General features: G+C 63.1%; 4 protein-coding genes and 1 pseudogene across 6 annotated transcripts; 2 read left to right on the top strand and 3 right to left on the bottom strand.

Annotated features, from left to right (window-relative positions):
* Positions 1-1,794: 1,794 nt before the first annotated feature.
* PROCA1 (protein interacting with cyclin A1) lies at positions 1,795-3,816 on the bottom strand (the record flags this gene model as incomplete). Its single annotated transcript, XM_082008738.1, has 4 exons — positions 3,483-3,816; positions 2,644-2,776; positions 2,393-2,527; positions 1,795-2,308 (listed from the first exon to the last, which is right to left on the bottom strand). Exons 1-4 carry the CDS (start codon positions 3,664-3,666, stop codon positions 1,795-1,797), a joined length of 966 nt encoding a protein of 321 aa, XP_081864864.1. The 5' UTR covers positions 3,667-3,816.
* Positions 3,817-4,458: 642 nt separating this feature from the next.
* LOC309411957 lies at positions 4,459-5,488 on the top strand (annotated as a pseudogene). The gene is made up of 3 exons: positions 4,459-4,622; positions 4,873-5,251; positions 5,359-5,488. The product of its transcript is annotated as an uncharacterized misc_RNA (transcript).
* Positions 5,489-5,934: 446 nt separating this feature from the next.
* RAB34 (RAB34, member RAS oncogene family) lies at positions 5,935-7,938 on the bottom strand (the record flags this gene model as incomplete). 2 transcript variants are annotated; one of them, XM_082008545.1, is made up of 10 exons in its annotated part: positions 5,935-5,995; positions 6,075-6,186; positions 6,274-6,364; positions 6,457-6,538; positions 6,713-6,764; positions 6,837-6,901; positions 6,968-7,069; positions 7,266-7,331; positions 7,703-7,794; positions 7,879-7,938. In XM_082008545.1, the coding sequence occupies 10 exons, from the start codon at positions 7,933-7,935 to the stop codon at positions 5,935-5,937; spliced, it is 780 nt and encodes a 259-aa protein (XP_081864671.1). The 2 variants fall into 2 exon arrangements, with proteins under 2 accessions (XP_081864671.1, XP_081864670.1); XM_082008544.1 differs by having other exon boundaries at positions 5,935-6,002; positions 6,079-6,186; positions 7,879-7,935.
* A 1,161-nt stretch (positions 7,939-9,099) lies between these two features.
* RPL23A (ribosomal protein L23a) lies at positions 9,100-11,666 on the top strand. The gene is made up of 5 exons (XM_082008528.1): positions 9,100-9,135; positions 9,638-9,818; positions 10,177-10,353; positions 10,762-10,831; positions 11,601-11,666. The coding sequence occupies exons 1-5, from the start codon at positions 9,111-9,113 to the stop codon at positions 11,613-11,615; spliced, it is 468 nt and encodes a 155-aa protein (XP_081864654.1). The 5' UTR covers positions 9,100-9,110; the 3' UTR covers positions 11,616-11,666.
* Positions 11,667-15,403: 3,737 nt separating this feature from the next.
* On the bottom strand, positions 15,404-17,117 carry TLCD1 (TLC domain containing 1; the record flags this gene model as incomplete). Its single annotated transcript, XM_082008471.1, has 4 exons — positions 15,404-15,799; positions 16,265-16,347; positions 16,677-16,759; positions 16,921-17,117. 4 exons carry the CDS (start codon positions 17,115-17,117, stop codon positions 15,404-15,406), a joined length of 759 nt encoding a protein of 252 aa, XP_081864597.1.
* Between the last annotated feature and the right edge of the window lie 198 nt (positions 17,118-17,315).

The raw sequence follows: 17,315 nt of genomic DNA, 5'->3' as shown, positions 1-17,315 counted from the left end.
CTGCAGTCATGTCAGAAACAGCCCGTCGCAGTTACTGCAGAGCGACTGCCAGCACTGAGAGCCATTTCTGAACGGGTAAGTTCCTGCTGCACACACTTTCCCCTCCCCTGCTTTGTTAGTAGGGATTTTCTATGGAAGCAGAGTCTTTGTTCCTTCCAAGTGCTCCTAGTTAGCCTCTTCTCCCGAGGAAATGACCAAGAACAGCAGATCTTAAGAAACAAAGCTCTTTTTTGCATGTAAATGCTCCTGAAGAATGGCAGCAACCCCGGAGACAAAGCAAAGCTGTTTCCACAGTGAAATGCAGGTCCTCACTTCCACGAGGTCTCCCCAGCCGTACTGGGGGCTGTACTGGGGGGCTGACAGTCGTGTTCCTCCCCTGCAACCCAGCTGGCCAGGCCGGAGGACCGCGCTCCAGGGCCGGCGGCTGCCGTAGGTTGCAGGTGTAGTAACCTTACGCTATTTTTTTATTTTATGAAACTCTGTATGATGGGAATTTGAGCACAGCTTCTTACCAGAGATGTGTCAGACCCGTACAGGGAGGTGCTAGTTGTGCATTGTCGGCTCCTTTTTGCCTGTCTTTGTTTTTAGTTTTCCCTTACCGTCAATAAAAATTCTACTTTTGGGAAGCTGCCTGCACGCCCCATGTCTGTGATTCCTGCGGTGACGCTGTGGTTGCCGCAAGGACTTTGCACCCATTAGCAGAGAGGGTGCGATGCCTCGCTGCAACCTTGGTATTTGCCCCCTGGGCTCTTGTGGTCTGCTTATTTCAGGGATTTGGGATTGCACCGCATGCTCCTCCGGGAACAGCGGGCTTTGCCCAGGGCACCTCTGCTCTGGCCCTCGGTGCTGTCTGATCTCCCAAGGCCATATCCTGGCAAAACAGGAGGCAGCTCGTGTCGCTCCAGCTTTTTCCGATTCTGGAATTTGGCGCTGGTGTGGGAAGATCTTTCTACCGGCCTCGCTGGGTAGGAGAGGGGACTCTGCCGAGCCGCGCTCCTCACTCGGGAGGGCTTTGCAGGAGTTGGTGGCAATGCCCTGTCTCTGGGTGCTGCCCTCAAATTCTTCGCTACAGGAGCCCAGTTATCAGCAAGGGGAACAAGTCAGGCTGGGATCACCGGCCGTCAGGCTGGGATCACCGGCTGCCAGGCCGGGACATGGGCAGCTTGCCCTGCCTCTCCCCCAGCAGTGTCCGCCTTTGTTCCAGGGCTGGAAAAGCATCTATTGTCCCACTCCAAAGAGCTCTTGTAGAGGGTTTGAGGAGCCTCTGGGGAGGGACGAGGCCCCGGCTCCTCACGGAGCAGCCCCTGCTGCTCGCTGCCGTTGCTGGGGGCTGGAGAAGGAGTTGGTGCTGGTGTGGGAGCACCGTCCTTCCAGCCTGGGCAAAGGCAGAGGAGGGAGCTGAGCTGGGCTGGTGCAATTCATTAACTGGTCCTCCTGGGAAATACACCCCTGCGGAGCTGGAGCTCAGCCATCTGTGGCAGGGGAGCTAAAATCAGGGCTCTGCCCTGTGCTGGCGTGGGGACAGGAGCTGTGTCCCCAGCCAGAGCAGCGACTTGCCGTCCCCAGTGCCCAGGAAGACGATCAGAGAGGAACGGCTCAAACCCACTGAACACCCACCCAGCTCAAGTTCTTCCCCTCCCGCAGCCCTGCAAGCGGGGTCAGCCCCAGGATTTCCCCTGGATGCCGCCCCCGGAGCGATCCTTTCTCCCCCTGGAGTTGGGGCTGAGTCTGCGCCATCTGCTCGAGCGACCAATTTTATTACACAGCCAAGACCCGCACGGGGCGAGGGGGCAGTCAGGGCCACGGCTCCGGCGCAGGCTCTGCTTCAGCTTTGCTTTTCAGCCTCTTCTTTCTGTTTCTTTCCTTCCTCCTCCTCTTCCCGCTGGCAGTAGGGACGGGGGATGGCTCCCTGCTCAAGCCGTCCCGCACTGGGGCATCGCTCAGGACAGCGTTGGCCGCTTCCCCCAAGTCTGGCAGCGGGGCCCGGGGGTCCTGCCCAGTGGGAGCAGCAGCTGCGGGACAGCTTGGCTCCCCATTTTTGGAAGGGACTTTCTTTTTCAGACCTTTTCCCTTCTTTTTCTTGTCTTTCTTCTTCCCCTTCCTCTCTTTCTTGCCTGCCCGGGGTGGGGACAGCGGGCGGGCAGGTGCGTGGTGCTCCACTGGGACAGCTCCTCCACCTGCGCCGCTCCACGGGGGGCTCAGAGGGACCCCCTTGGGCCTCGCTGCGCGGTCGATGAGCTCCCCGCCGAACTCGTACAGCACCGGCTCCCTGGGCACCGCGATGGCCACCGTGTTGTACGCCTTGCACCTGCAGAGAGAGAGGCGGCGTGGGGTGAGGTGAGCCCCGGGGGGGCCGAGCCGGGGGATGGTCCCCGTGGTGGGGGGCACTCACCAGACATAGAGGTAGGGCTCCACGCACTCCTCCTTGTAGGCGAACTCAAAGCAGGGCACCTGGATGACGTTGAAGAAGGCCTGGCCCACCACCCGTGAGGCCGTGTCGTTCACCCGCCGCAGGCACTCCTTCAACCTGCCGAGGGGCAGAGCTGGGGTGAGAGGGGCTGGAGCAGGGCTGCCGGAGGGCCTGGGATCCCCCCCAGGAATGTAGGGATGCTGCAGGGCACGGCCAGGAGCGGGGCCGCTCACCTGCGGTCGCAGTCGCAGTGGCTGATGGTGTGCCAGCGCAGGTTGCGGTACCCGTAGCGGGCGGTGAAGGGGTGGATGACGTGCTGGCAGTGGTCGTGGTCCCGGCAGCACCGGTCCGTGTCCCGGTGCTCCCCTGTAGGGAAGGCGCATGGGTCAGGCAGGGCTGCAGGCAGGGCTGGGGGGGGGCTGCATGCATGAGCTGGGGCTAGATGGGGTTGGGATCAGGGCTGGCTGGGGCTGAGCCGGGCTAGGACTGGGATCAGAATTAGGTTGGACTGAGACAGGACTGGAATCATACTGGGATGTGTAAGGGCTGGGACTGGACTGGCGCTGGGATGGGGACTGGGGCTGCACCAGCATCACAGTGGGGATGAGACTGGGACTAGGCTGAGATCAGGATGGAGATCAGGACCGGACCAGGACCAAGAGAGAGACTAGGCTGGGATCAGTATAGGGACTGGGAGTAGAGCAGGTTGGACCAGCACTGGGATGGGAACCAGAATGGGAGCAGGATGGACCAGGGATCAGGCTGGGGTCAGAGGATAGGGACAATGATGGGACCGGGATGGACCAGTGGAGGTGAACTGGGACTGGACTGGCACTGGGGTGGAGACTGAACTGGGACAGACAGGGACCAACTAGCACAGGGATGGGGAGTGGAGTGGACCAGCACTGGGATAGGATTGGACTGGGCTGGGGTGGAGCAGCACCGGGGTGGGGATGGGATGGGATTGGATGGCATGTGATGGGATGGCATGGCATGGAATGAGGTGGGGTGAGATCGGATGAGATGGGGTGGGATGGGGGGAATGGAGGGGGACAGGCCCCAGCGCCCTTACCCAGCTGCTCGTAGGCATCCGCGTTGCTGCCCGCGCCGCACCACAGTGTCCCGGGGTAGGTGAGCCCGCGGCGGGCGCGGGGCCGTCCCGGCGGGGCCGCTCCGGTGCCGGGGGCGGCTGCCGGCAGGAGGAGGAGGAGGAGGAGGAAGAGGAGGAGGCGGCAGAGCAGCCCCGGGGCGCACATGGCACCGCGCCGCTCGCCGCCGTGGGGCCGCCTTATAGCGCCGCGCAGCCCGCCCACGCGGGGCGGCTCGCCCTCGCCACGCCGCGGCACCGTGCGGAGGGTGCCGGAGAGCCGGGGTGCCGGCGCCGCTCCCCGGAGCCGCGGCGCGTCCCGGGCCCACAGCCCGCGGGGAAGGGGTTACCCCTCCCGCTGGGGCCGGGCCCCGTTGCTGTGGCAGCCGGTGGGGTGATGTGCCGGGGCCGGTAACGCGCCGGCCCCAACGCTCCCGCCCCGTGACGCACCGGCCCCCGCGCGGCCCCCGGCCCCGGGGCGGCCCCCGACGGGACAAGGATGCCCCCCGCATCCCGCCCCACGGGTGCTCCCCGCGTCCCGCCCCGCGGATGCTCCGTGCATCCTGCCCCACTGCTGCTCCCCGTGTCCCATCCCACGGATGCTCCGTGTATCCCGCCCCACGGATGCTCCACGGTGCCTTTCAGAGGGGCAGCCCCGCTGCCCTGTGCCCAGTTGGAGCCCACTGGCAATCCGGACACGGATCTGGCGTGGGATGGCCGAGGGAGCCAGCTCTTGATGGGGCAGGATGGCACCCGGACCCCCCAACGCCGACACATGCAGCTTCAGAAAGCCCCCATGCTGCCCAAGACCCCGCAGTTCTGCAGGGCTGCGCCCTGAGCATCGCCCTGACCTGCTGACCTGTGCACCCACGGGGTGCCTCGGGCGCTGTGCCACCTGCACCACGCCCTGGCACCGCTGGGGCAGGCGGCTGGGTGCTGAGGACACCTGCATGGGGCGCGAATGCCCCAGCCCCGGTGCTCCCCACCACGCAACCGCCTGGCTGGGACAGCAGAGCCTAGTGGGGGCACATCGCCAGCCCACGGGCAGGGTTCCCTCCTGGCACTGCCCGGGGACCAGCTGGCCGAGGGTGCTGGTGGGGTCCCAGCGCTGCTGCCCCTGCTCAGGTGCTGCTGTCTGCAACGCTTCCCGTGGCAGTCCCGCTTGGCTCAGCCTCGCTGCCAGCACCCAGGTACGGAGCCAACCCAGGCGCACTGGGATCCCTGGGTGCCCACGTGGGGAGTGCGGGGAGTGAGGGAGGCCACTGAGCTGTGGGGAGCCCCGTGGGGCCTGTGGGTGGGGAGTCTCACCCCCATTACATGCTGAGTGCTCGCAGCGCCTGTGGTCCCCACACGTGGACCCGTGCCACATCCCCAGTGCCCGAGAGAAGGGCTGGTACCTGGCGCTGATGGCCAATGTCAAGGGTCCCAACTCCGCCTGGCTGGACCGCTCCCGGCTCTCCTGGCACCCGCAAAGCCGGGCACCTCTGCGTGCAGACGCTGGCGCAGCCCTACACCGACCACTCGGGCTGAGAGAAGGTGATTGGAGGTCCACACCGATGCCATCTCGCGGGGTGAGCTGGCGGGGTGCTCCCATCTCGGGGGCAGGGGCGGCTGTCCTGGGTGCCGGGCACTCAGCCGCAGCCTCTGCCCTGTCCCGGGTCTGCGCGTTCTCCTCCTGGACTGGTGGGTTGAAACCGGGGGCACCATGCAAGCGGCCATCCAGCCGGTGCAGCGACTGTGGGGGGTCGTGGCAGGTAGGAGGGGGGTGCCAGGGCACCCCAGGGTGCGCCCATGGGTGCAGTGGGACCACCGTCCCCAAACCCTGCAGTGGCTGGCGCTGAGCCCCGCCGTGTCCCCGCAGGCGTCGCCGCCATCTGCATCGAGGACAGCGAGGGCGGGCGGTGGATCCAGGAGCGCTACAAGTGCAGCCACTGCGTGTCCCCCCCCACCTGCAGCCCCGCTTCGACCGCCACTAGTTTGGCTGGGACTGATGGGGCGGCATCTTGCGTGTCCCCCACACGCCCCCGTGGGGCACAGGGCTGCGGGCTCTTCAGGGCAGCCATGCCCAGGGCATCCACTGCCCAGTTTGGTTTTCACCGTCTCACCCGAGGCGCTCGCCCCTCCTTGGCGGCAGCCATCTTCCCCTGGGGGGCTGCGCCCGGGCACAGGGGGAGTCACATCCAGCCCCAGGCCTTTCTTAAAAAGCTTAAAAAAGGTTTTATTAAGACAAATGGGAGCCTGGGGGCATCTCCCCCTGCAAGCGGTACCTGGGTTTGCATAGCTAAGGGAGCCGCACGGGCGCCCCTGCCCGTCCCAGCCGTGGGTGCCCGGGCAGGCGGGGGGCCAGGGGGGCCGGGGTCAGCTCCTCAGGGCCGGCCGGGGCCGCCCCTCTTTGGTCCAGAGGTGTGAGGGCAGCGGGGGGCCAGGGGCCGCCCCCTCACTGGCAGCACTTGGCTTTCTTGCGGGGTGCCGACAGGTACAGGTCGCTCTCGTTGCTGCTGATCCCTGGAGGGGCAGAGGGAGGGTGGGTGAGCGCGTGGGTGGGGGGCAAGGGGGGAGACACCCGCGCAGGGGTACTCACGCACGGTGTCGCCGATCTTGCGCGCGCTGCTGCGTTCCAGCTCCGCCAGCACGCTGCTCTCGAAGGTCAGCGCCGCCACGCGGAAAAAGAAATCCCGCACGTTCTCCCCTGCCCCGCGGGATGAGACCCCCTGAGCGTCCCCTCGCCCGGCTGGACCCCAGGGTCCGCATCCCCCCTGCCCAGCCAGGGACTCACCGGTGAGCGAGGAGACGGCCCAGTACTCTGCCTGCATCTCCTGGGCCACCTTCAGAGCATCCTTCTCCATCAGGCTGTACTGCGCCGGCGTCTGCCAACCGAGCCAGGGGCGGGGTGTGGGTGATGGGGACGGCCACACCGGGCTGGGGCGCCTGGAGCCCGTGGGAAGGGGGATACACTCACACTCAGGTCCTTCTTGGAGCCCACCAAGAAAAGGATCACATTGGATGGGTCGTTCTCCTTCAGGGCATCAGCCAGCCACTGCCTGTGGGGATCGCTGTCACCGGCCGGTGGCCAAGCACTACCCTCTTGCTCACACACTGCAGCGTTGCCAGCAGCCCCACGCCCTCCTGCCCCGCTCTCACCTCTCCATCCAGCCCTACCGCTGCCCACGCTCATCCCTGGTCCCACCTGGGCCCCTTGGCTGTGTATCACCTACCGCGTGTGCTCCAGGGACGCCACATCGTTGACATCGAAGACGATCACGATGGCTGGGAGGGAGGAACGAGGAATGAGGTGGGAGTGGGGACAGCCGGTGTGGTGGGACGTGGTGGGGACCTCACCTTGTGCTCCCCGGTAGTAAGTGGAAGCGATGCACTTGAATCGCTCCTGGCCGGCCGTGTCCCACCTGGGGGGTGTGGGAGGTGAGGGGGGGCGGTGGGGGCGCGTGGGGAGGGGGCTGGCACCTACTCACAGCTGCAGGCTGAAGGGCACCCCCAGCACCTCGAACCGCTCCATCTCGAAATCCACCCCGATGGTCGCCTTGTAGTTCTTGTCAAAGGTGTCCTTGCAAAAGCTGGGCAGGGGGAGGTGGGTGTCAGCAGACCCCAGCCCCCCACGCTCCACCCCTGGGGGCTCAGTGCCCCCTGCCCCAGGAGGTGCCCAGCACCAGAGTCTGGCCGCAGTCGGGCTCAGCCCAGGGTGCTGCTGCCTTTTGAGGGGGGGTCTCTTCCCTTGCCCCCTCCGAGCCTCTCTTGGGGGGGTCCCGTTACCGGTTGATCAGGCAGGTCTTCCCCACTGAGAGGTCCCCCACCACGATGATCTTGGAGATCTTGAACCTGCAGGGCAGGGGCACACATGGCCACTCAGTGGGGCGGGGGGCTCCCCACCTGCCTCCCCCCAGCTGGCCCCACAGGCAGGTGGGTTCATGGCGGGGGGGGCATCACGCCACAGCCCCCCGTGTCCGGCAGCACCCTGCAGCCCGGCTTTCCCGCCCCGCCGCCAGCTGCAGCCCAGCCCGGACCCCCGTGTCCCCCCCGCCGTGCCGCATTCCTGCGCCGTGACGCAGGGCTCGGCACACGGGCAACGCCGGCAGCCACGCGGCACCCGTACGGGGGACCCCCACCCGGGGCTGGTGGGGCCGTGGGCCCCTCGTGACCCGTCCCCCCCCCGCCCTGGGGTGGGGGTCTCCAAATCATCCCGGACTCACCCCACGGTTCCTGTCCGCTGCTCCTGGCAGGCGCTGGCAACCGTGGGGTGGAAGGCGGGGCGGGCGTGCAGGGCGGCCTCCTTCCGAAAACACTGTGGGGGGGACAAACGGGGGACTCTGGTGTGACCACGGGGCTCAGTGAGGCCACCCTCGGGCCAGTGTCCCCCCCCACTCACTGGGGGCAGGTCGGCGATGACCCTGTCCCTGCGGACCGGAGCCAGCACGTTCATCATCCCGCGGGGCCGCCGGGGCGGGCTGGGTGGCCGGGGGGAGTGGGGATGGGCCGAGGGCCACCGTGAGGCCTGGGGACGGAGGGAGCAGGGGGTGGCAATGTCCTCGTGTCCCAGCTGCCCCCATGTCCCCATGCACAGCATCCCGGAATACGGCTGTCCCTGTGTCCCCAAACACGGCTGTCCCTGTGTCCCAGCCATCCCTACGTCCCTGTGCACAGCTGTCCCCTTGTCCCAACCCACATCCCGAGTGTGGCATCCCATGTCCCAGCCATCCCCATGTCCCCAAACATGGCTGTTCCCACATCCCAGGATGTCCCCATGTCCCAGCTGTCCCCATGTCCCATCCCTATATCCCTGCACCCCGGGGTACCGCTGTCCCCATGTCCCAGCTGTCCCCACATCCCAAGTGTGGCATCCCAGTGTGCAGCTGTCCCCGTGTCCCACCCATCCCCATGTCCCCGACTGTGGATGTCCACGTGTCCCACCCATCCCTACGTCCCCGAGTGTGGCTGTCTCCGTGCCCCATCCACCCCACGTCCCCATGGACAACCATCCCCGTGTCCCACCGGTCCCCACGTCCCCGAGTGTGCCTGTCCCCGTGTCCCCTCCACACCCCGTGTCCCCCGTGCACAGTCTCCACCGTCCCCAAGCACGTCCCCCCGCCGCATCCCGGTCCACGGCCAAGCCCTCCCCGCCCCGTTCCGGTCCCCTCCGCGGGGGAATGGGAGGCGGGGGGTCCCCATTACCGCGAACCTCCCGGCTGCCGTTAGCGGTGCTCGGCGCTGCACGCCCAGCCCCGGAGGAACCGGCGTCCTGGCCCCTCCCTTTCTGGGCGGGGGAGGGGCCAGGACGCCGGTTCCTCCGGGGCTGGGCCACTGCGCTGCTGCCCACAGAGCGAGACCCCGGCAATACCTCCCCACACCGGGGCTCATCCCTGTCCCCCGCCTTCGAGGCGGCGGCAGGGGGGGAGGTGGCGCGTAGAACTACAATTCCCAGAAGGACCCGCGGGGCGGAGGCGCATCTGCGCATGCGCCGCGGAGGCAGCCAGTGAGTACTACCATTGCCGGCGGGCACTGCGGCGCCGCGAGATTTTGGGGAAAACGCTCGCGCGATTTGGGGCTATAAGCCCGTGCGGGGCGGCGTGGGCAGCCCCTTTCGGCTTCCGCCTGCCCAAGATGGCGCCCAAGGCGAAGAAGGAGGGTGAGGGCTGGGGGCGGCGGGGTGCGAGGGCTGTGGGGAGAGTCGTGCTGAGGCATTCCCCGGGGTGCGAGTGTACGCGGGGGGCTGGGCTGAGCCGGGGGGAGGGGGTGAGGGAGGGCTGCAGCTCGGTGCTGGGCCGCGGGCACGTGGAGGTGGCGGGAGCGGCCTGCACCGGCGGGCCCAGCCCCGTTATCTGAGGGAGGGTAGGCCCCCATCTCGGTGCGAGGACCCTCGGGGTCTGTGGAGGAGTGAGTGAGCTGCGGAGGGAATAAACGCTCCTGACCGCTGGTGAGGTGGGAGACTGGTTTGTTGGGGGCGGGGTGGGGAGGGGGAAACTTCAGCCCCGTTGGGACTTTTGGGGGAGGTCTTGGTTGCTTGAGAGGACATACAGAGGTCCTGTTCGTTAAGTTGCATGACAGGGGAAGACATGGCCCCTTAGGGCAGGCAGGGGAATGTACTGGTCCTGCGGTTCCTGGTTGTGCTGACTGAGCTGTCGTTGTAGCTGTGCCTCCAAAGACAGAGGCAAAGGCTAAGGCGCTGAAGGCCAAGAAGGCTGTCCTGAAGGGGGTCCACAGTCACAAGAAGAAAAAGATCCGCACATCACCCACCTTTCGCAGGCCCAAGACTTTGCGACTGCGGCGGCAGCCCAAATACCCCCGGAAGAGCGCCCCACGGAGAAACAAGTATGTATGGGGTGTTGGGCTCTGCCCTGCCACAGGGCTTGTGGGGTGGGAGCAGCCTGATGCGTGGGCTGGCACGGGGTTGCATGCCCTTCTGCAGGTCCCAGAGTGAGACCTTGCCAGTGCGCTGCCCTGGCAGCCGAGCCACACCTTGGTGGCAGAGCACTGGGAGAGGGGTTGTCTTTGGGGTGCAGGTGATGATTTCAAGCGACCAAAGCCTGAGAGGTTGTGATTAGAACTTTTTTTGGCAACTGATGCACCCCAAACTTTCTTAGATGGTATCTGTGGTATTTGAAAACCCTTGAAGTGCAGAGATGGTGTCTGCCAGCCTTCCATTAACCACAGGGTCTCTTTCCTGCAGGCTGGACCATTATGCCATTATCAAGTTCCCTTTGACCACAGAGTCAGCCATGAAGAAGATAGAGGATAACAATACTCTAGTTTTCATCGTTGATGTCAAGGCAAACAAGCACCAGATCAAACAGGCTGTCAAGAAGCTGTACGATATCGATGTGGCCAAGGTCAACACATTGATCAGGTGAGAAGTGGGGGAATAGGTCACTGGCGGGAGTGACATGCTTCAAGAGCCCAGAGTGGCTTTTAGTAGAAAATGTGAGCATGTGTGAGTTTCAGCAATGTTGTGAGTACTCACAGGAGGTGTGGGAGTAAGCTCCGTAGCATTTTCAGTGTTAAAGTTTAGATAAATGCAACTTGTGACTGAATGCATCTTGGTGGAAGCACGAAATGTTGGCAGACCCAGAGGGTTGACTTTGTCGGGGAGCTCTTCCAACACCCAGGGAGTCTTGTGCAAATGATGTGAATGTTTTTACCACTGAATAAAGTGATGTTTCCAAAGGAACCACTGATGCACACAGCTATAGCAAGAACGTGAAGCAGGTGGGAGGAGTTGTATGTGTCTGTTCTCATGCCTCCCATTCCTCTCTAGGCCTGATGGGGAGAAGAAGGCTTATGTCCGACTGGCTCCAGATTACGATGCGCTGGATGTAGCCAACAAGGTGAGAAAACTTTGAAACTTTGCAGCTCCTGTTGCCTTGTATCTCCTGTACCTGGTTGTTCTTCCTGGTGTACACGTAAGGTGCTTGTGCTTTAAGCACAACAGCACTTCAGTGGAGTAGCTAGAGTGGATCCAAGAGTGTTCATAAACCAGACCACATTGTCTAGCAAAACTAACTCAGTTCTGCCTGGAAGGTTGTGAGATTAGGTGGGAGAAGTTACTGAGAGAGAATTGGTGCTTTTCTTCAACTCCTCCAGGGAGGGACTCCACTCCACAGTACAAGAGCTCTGGAGTGTTAGCGGGGAGGATGTCCTGCAGCTTCTGGGTTGACATGGCGTTTGTCCTAACAGCGTTCTTGGCTAGCACTGTTGGCAGCTCATTAGAACAGGGGGAAGTGATGGCAACAGGCCCTGTTAGGGCAGGGGCACCGCTGTGCCTGGGTTGAAGGAGGGGTTTCTGCCATGCAGGTGGCTGTGGTGCTGGAAGTGGCAGACAGTTTAGTCCTCAGCGTGGTTGAGGTAGGCAGGAGGCAGTGGTGGTATGTACTGCAGTAGGGTAATGGAATGTGGCTGTGGGTTAGCACAAGGGTCATTGGGGAATAAATGTATAAAATGATTGTGTAAGGCACCTGGGCAGGTCTGGGAAGAAGAAACTTGTCTTTGGAGGACAGGAATCCTGGGGAGATGCAGCCTTGGCAGTGATGTCTGTGGTGGAGGCTCTGCCTTTCTGCTGTTGTAACATCTGTTTTAATGTGCTTTGCTTCTTTCCAGATTGGAATCATCTAAACTGCATCTACCAAGGACTGTACAGACAGGATAATAAACCCTGTGACACCACTGAGGGGCTCTTGTGTTTTGTGACAGCATGGCCCATACAAAAGGGAGCACCCCAGAAACTTTTGGGGTTTCATTTCAGTAAAGGCGTTCCTCCCTCCCTCGTCCTTCCTGCTCTAGCGTCGTACTAGGTGGGCAGAACTGACTGCTCCTTGAGAGTCCCACCCTGGGGTCTCCTGGATCACTGACCTGTTCTCTCAGCTGTTGGTAAATGTGAGGTGATGCTGTCCTGAATCTCAAATATCTCTGTTTACCCGAGGCCTCTGGTATCCTCCTGCATTTTGTTGCCCTGTGTAATTAGCATGTTTGTGATCAGTGTTCTTGGTGTCCTACATAGCTTCCTTCTGGAGCGTACCACAGGCTGATGAGTGGCCAGGAGATAGGTAGCAACTGCAACAAAAACCTGTTTATGGCTCAGATCTGGCATGAGTGGAGTGTCGCACCATTTTCCAAGTGTATCGGCTTGCTTATGCTGCAAGCTTCACTTGACGAAGCCTTCAAGCTAACGCCATCACAGGGGCTTTGTGTGGCTTTTTTCTGACTTCATCCCCACTCCCCGTGCTGCAGCATTTGATTCGCAGCCAGGTTTCCCTGACACTGTCCCTGTTATGTTGCCTGTAACCTCACGGAGTTCATGGTCCTCATCAGGGCTGTTTCCAAATTAGCTGCTGCTGCTGCCTTGGCAGTCTTTTGCTTCCTCAAATTGGTAGATGAAACCAGCTTTTCGGAGCACTTGGAGAGTCAAGAGAGTGGAGTGTTGGGTGAGGCAGGAAATGGAGGTGAAGTACATATAAGCCTTTAGGGATACTTAAGTATTTGACTGAAATGGTGAAAGCTGTGACCAAATATTGACTGAGGTAATTGAGCTCTTGGGCAGTGGGACACAGAGTTCCCCTGCAAGAGGCTTGAAGTGTGGTGGATGGAAAGGGGGAGCTATCCCAGGTGTTGCTGTGCTCAGGACCTTGGGGTAAAGCTCTGCTGGGCTGTGTGGCCCTTGGTGTGAGACCCTTGCCATGGCACTGGGCAAGTGCAGCTGGAGCTGCCGGGCACACCGTGAGCTGCCTGCAATGGGCAGGCACTGGGGCAGGCTGTGGCATGGCTGTACCGGGGCGGTGGCGTGGGAGAGGCCAGCCGCCATCGCACCCTCGCCCTGTCTGAGGAGAGTGGCTGCGTATTGCAGATGTGCTCGCCTTCCTGCAGGCAGACCTTGGCTGCTGTCGGCCTGCTTCTGAAAGCTGGGGTTGGAAGTGGGGGCTGCCCGCAAGCACCCCTCCTTCCCGGGCCCCATGGGATGCTTGGCTGGGAGGGGAGGCAGGAGATGCTCCCTCTGTGCTCTAAGGGGTGAGAAACTGCTGCTTCCCTGGAGGCTGGTCCCTCCTGATCTGAGGGTGCTGTGCAGAGCAGTGCTGGCACCCTGGGCGCAGGCCAGAACACAGACTCTTGCCCCTTGCCCTGTCCAAGCCTGGGGCAGGGGCTGGGAGGGCAAGGGCTGTTGGCAAGCTGTGCAGGGCCAGGTAAGACTGAACAACAGCCTCGCTGCTGAGCGTACGGTGGTGTGAGGACCTGGTTCAGCCCTGCTTTCTCCTGGGGTTGTGTCTGATGTTCCTGCTGGGCTGTGGGGTTGAGGGCACCAACCCAACCTCCTGCCCTTGGCCTTGGTGCAGCCTGGGAAGGGGCTGAGCAGCAGCAATGGCTGCTCTGTGCAGGTACGTGCTGCAGCGTGGAGGCTGGGGAGGGACTTCGCATCGGCATGACTTGCAGTCTGCCCTGACCCTGCCTCAACTTAGCCCGGTGGCTGCTGCTGTCTGGCACTTGGCTTCCCTGTGCTTGCCTCTCGCTCTGGGCTGGCAGCCAGCCTGACCCACAGCTGCCCCAGCCGGCCAGCGCTGTGCTGCTAGGAGAAGCTCCGTCTGGAAGCCGGGAGGGCAGTAGGGAGGAGCTGGGCTCCCTGCTTTGGGAAGCTTTGTCATGCCTGATCCTTCCATCCTGCTGGAAGGGCAGTGGGAGTGTGGGCTGGTCCCCTAAGCCTGTGGCCTGCTGGGGCAGAGCTGTGTCTGCTCTGTGCAGAGGGACAAGGGGAAAGGTGCAGTTATCAGGGTGAGGGGAAACTAAGATTTGGGCTTGATTGTGGCGTATTTGCACAGTGTCAGTGCACAGAGGCTGTGGGACTTAAGCTGAAGCTGGGAAGATGCGTAGCTGTTGGGATGTGCTGCTGAGGGTAAGGCTGTGCCCTTCTGGGACTCCCTGCCACTTGGTGCGGGGCTGCTGAGCTCTGCTTTGAGTGAGGAGGGGGCAAGGTGGTGGGTTTGAAGCTGGTGTATGTCTTTGCCCACGCAGTGTCCCAAGTATCTTGTCTGGGTAGCTCTGGCTTCCAGGCTGCTCCTGGCACACGCCCCCTGTGCCTGCCACCGCATCGGTGCGTGCTGGGGAGCCCCAGCAGGATCCTAGCCCTGTGAGGTGTTTCCCGGCTCTCTGGAGGGAGGGTCATCCCCCACTGCTTCCACTTAATCACTGGCTTATTTCAACCGCAGCGCCTGTCTCTGCTTGAGCTGGGCTGGAGTGAGGCTGGTAGGACAGATCCTGCCCTGGAGCAGGGGCTGGGCAGGAATCCCTCTAAACCCCACTACTTCATGCCAGCCTGGTGTGATCCTGGAGCTGTCACGTAAGCAGGATTTGCCTTCCCGATGCTCTGGTGTTCCACAGGACTGGCTGGGCCGGTTCTGGCCCTGTTCCCCCTGGGGACCTGAACCCCCTCTCTCCTCCCACCACTCTGGGGGGGCTGCTGGAGGCAGCCTGGTCCTACCACTGCAGGAGAGGGGCCAGCATGCTCGCAGGAGACTGGAGCTGTGCTGGTGAAGATCACTCTGGGGGGATGTGAACATGCAGCGGTCTTCAGGAAGAGCCTGTGGCCTCACGCAGCTTTCCCATGCCAGTTCCACTTCACATGGCTGCTGGGTGAGTCATGCAACCAGGCTACTTGCTGCCAGGCTGGAGACAGACAGGCAGGTCAGGGGCTGCAGGAAAGCTTGGTACCTCTCCTGGCTCCCTTTCCATGCTCCCTTCACAGCCCTGTGTGTCTCTGGAAGAGCAGAGAAGTGAGGAAGAGTGGAGGAAACCCATCTGTGGGAGGGATGGTGTCTTGCTACTCAAGGCTCAGCATGGTGCAGCTGGGCTGGTAGGGCCCCTCAGGCGTAAGTGCACAGGAGGGTCCCTAGAACAAAGCGAGCGGCAGAAATGTGCCCTCTCCCTCCCTGAGTAATGCCAGCCCTCTGCTGGGAACAGGGGCACATCTTTCCCATGGCCCTCTTCCCCCTCCCCAAATCCTCCCACTGACACTGCCCCACAGAAAAGCCACCCCACGCACTCTGCGGCAGCAGTAAACAGACCAATTTTAATGCACATAACACCCAGTTACCATAACACCATGGGAGGGACTTGTCCCTTCCCTTGCAACCCTCTCGGGCCACCAGCTGCGAATCACAGCCACCCCTGGCCCTCCAGCTGACTGTGTGGAAGCCGGCTTGGGCTGCTTTTCCATCAGCCATGCCCCTGGCTTCAGCGGCATCCCTGTGGCTCGGTGAGGCTGTTGGGCTGGTCCAGCAGGGAAGCGCTTTTAGGCAGCAGAGCGTGTGAAGGCAGGGCCCGGGGCCAGGGAGCGAGCCCTAAGGCACATCAGAGCAGGTTTGGAGAGCCCAAGACCTCCAGGAGTGGGAGCCCAGGTCCCCTTCAGCACATGTGTCTCAGTCTATCAGAAACTTCTCACCATCCACGTCTCTCCCTGCAGAGCCCTTGCGCAGGGAGGGGAAAAAATCAGAGCGGAGGAGGCGGGAGAAGTACATGAGGATCATGGCGTCAAGCAGCAGGAGGTTGGCAGTGAGGAAGGCACCCTGGCCCTGCACCTCCACGTAGCGGAGGAAGTACCAGGTGAGGTAAGCCTGGGGTGCCAGGCGGAAGGCGAAGTACATCACCAGGTTGATGTACTTGTTGGCCTCGTAGAGCACCGGGGAAGGCACATTGCTCATCTTCAGCAGCATGCGGATGGTGAGGAAGATGTTGCTCACCTCCACCAGTAGCAGCAGCATCGCTGCCACTAGGAAACGGCCCGTGATGATGAGCGAGACGAAGGCAGAGATGGCCTGGGAGTGGGAGGGGACACAGAGCAGGGTCAGCTCTCCTCACCCTGGGAGAGACAAGTCCTTCCCCGCCAAGGTTTGGGCATATGTGGTGCTGCTCTCCCTCCCTATCCCTCAAGATCTCAGCAGCCCCTAGGCACCTGGACCAAGGGAAAACCAGTCTGGAGAGCCAGTTCCCCTGGGATCAGTTACACCTCCTTGCACGGGGAGCTGGGACCAGCCTGCGGCTCTTCCCTCGCCCGGCACAGCAACCTGTCTGGCTCCTGGTGCTTGGAGCCGACGCTGGCAGGCGTCCTGCCCTGCCGGGTGCCGTCGCCTTGATGCGCAGCCTACCTGGCAGCCAGGGCGAGGCAGGGGGAAGGGCTCTGGCTTGCCCCACTGTAGCCCATGAAGCCAGCATGGGCTGAGCCCTGGGGCAGGTGGTAGCCCCTTATGTACTGGCCCTTTGCCTCCCGGAGGTGTACTCACCATGGCGTGGTGTACCAGGTACTCCCAGGAGGAGCGGGACTGGTGGTTGAAGATGATGTCAAGGCTGTCGTGGATGAAGTAACCTGTGGGACGAGGGAGAGAGCGTTGAGGGGGTCCGGTTTGAGCACCATCACCCACTGCGGTAAGGGGGAGCAGCAAGGAGGAGGAGGGTGGCATGACCATGCTCCAGGCACTGGAAACACCTCTGCTCCAGCTGAGTGTGGGGAGTTGGCCGGGCCCCGGCACTGGCAGCCGGCAGGCTCCACACTCGTGGTTAAGGCAGGAGGCACGGAGAGTCACCTGGCCTCTGTGCCGGGGGCTAATCCCGGGCCAGTGTGCTGAGTGAGGCTGCAGAGGGGGTGAGCAGAGCCCAGCGGGGTAGCCGTGGCCATGGCCCTGCCTGGCTCCTTACCCGAGGAAAAGCAGACCAGCAGGTGCCCTGAGACGCTGTAGCCATCCTGGATGTCGGAGAGCAGCTCCGGGGAGTGCCAGAGGCTAGAGGTGAGCAGAGAAGGCAAGAGAGTCACCCTGGGCGCCGAGGCAGGGTGCTGGGATGGGGAAACGGCGACCCCGTGCACTAGTGCCTGCTCCCTGGGGGCCCGGAGCCCCGGTCAGGGTGCGCACCGTGCCCACCCCCCAACTCCCCCTCCCGGTACCTGAAGAGGGCCCATAGCCCAGCGAGCACGGAGTGTGCGAAAGAGACGAGGAGGTTCCGCCAGCGCCAGGCGCGTCCGGGCCGGCTCCGCACGGCGGCGGGCCGGGGCAGGGCCAGCGCCGCCCGCCGCAGCGCCCCGAAGATGGCCACGCTGCCGCCCACCAGCGCCGCCGAGGGCGCGCGCCAGCCCGGGCCCATCGCTGCCAGCAACGGCAGGGGCGGGGCGGATTTGACCACGCCTTCCATTTTGACCACACCTCCCAGTTAGCCACGCCTCCCCCGCCGCGCCTGCGCGGGAGGGTGGTGGAAGACGTAAACGGCACCCCGCGCGCGCAAGCGGGGCGTCGGACGCGCGTGTGCAACGCGCTGCGCGTGCCACTGCCAGGCTGTTGCACC

This window comes from Phaethon aethereus (genome assembly GCF_964289735.1).
Source record: "Phaethon aethereus genome assembly, chromosome: 19".
NCBI lineage: Eukaryota > Metazoa > Chordata > Aves > Phaethontiformes > Phaethontidae > Phaethon > Phaethon aethereus.
This window is presented reverse-complemented; position numbering and strand designations above follow the sequence as displayed.

Coding starts and splice junctions, on each gene's coding strand:
- RPL23A (XM_082008528.1), top strand. CDS start 9,111: ATGGCGCCCAAGGCGAAGAAGGAGG. Junction 9,136..9,637: donor GCCCAAGGCGAAGAAGGAGG/GTGAGGGCTGGG, acceptor CTGTCGTTGTAG/CTGTGCCTCCAAAGACAGAG. Junction 10,354..10,761: donor AAGGTCAACACATTGATCAG/GTGAGAAGTGGG, acceptor ATTCCTCTCTAG/GCCTGATGGGGAGAAGAAGG.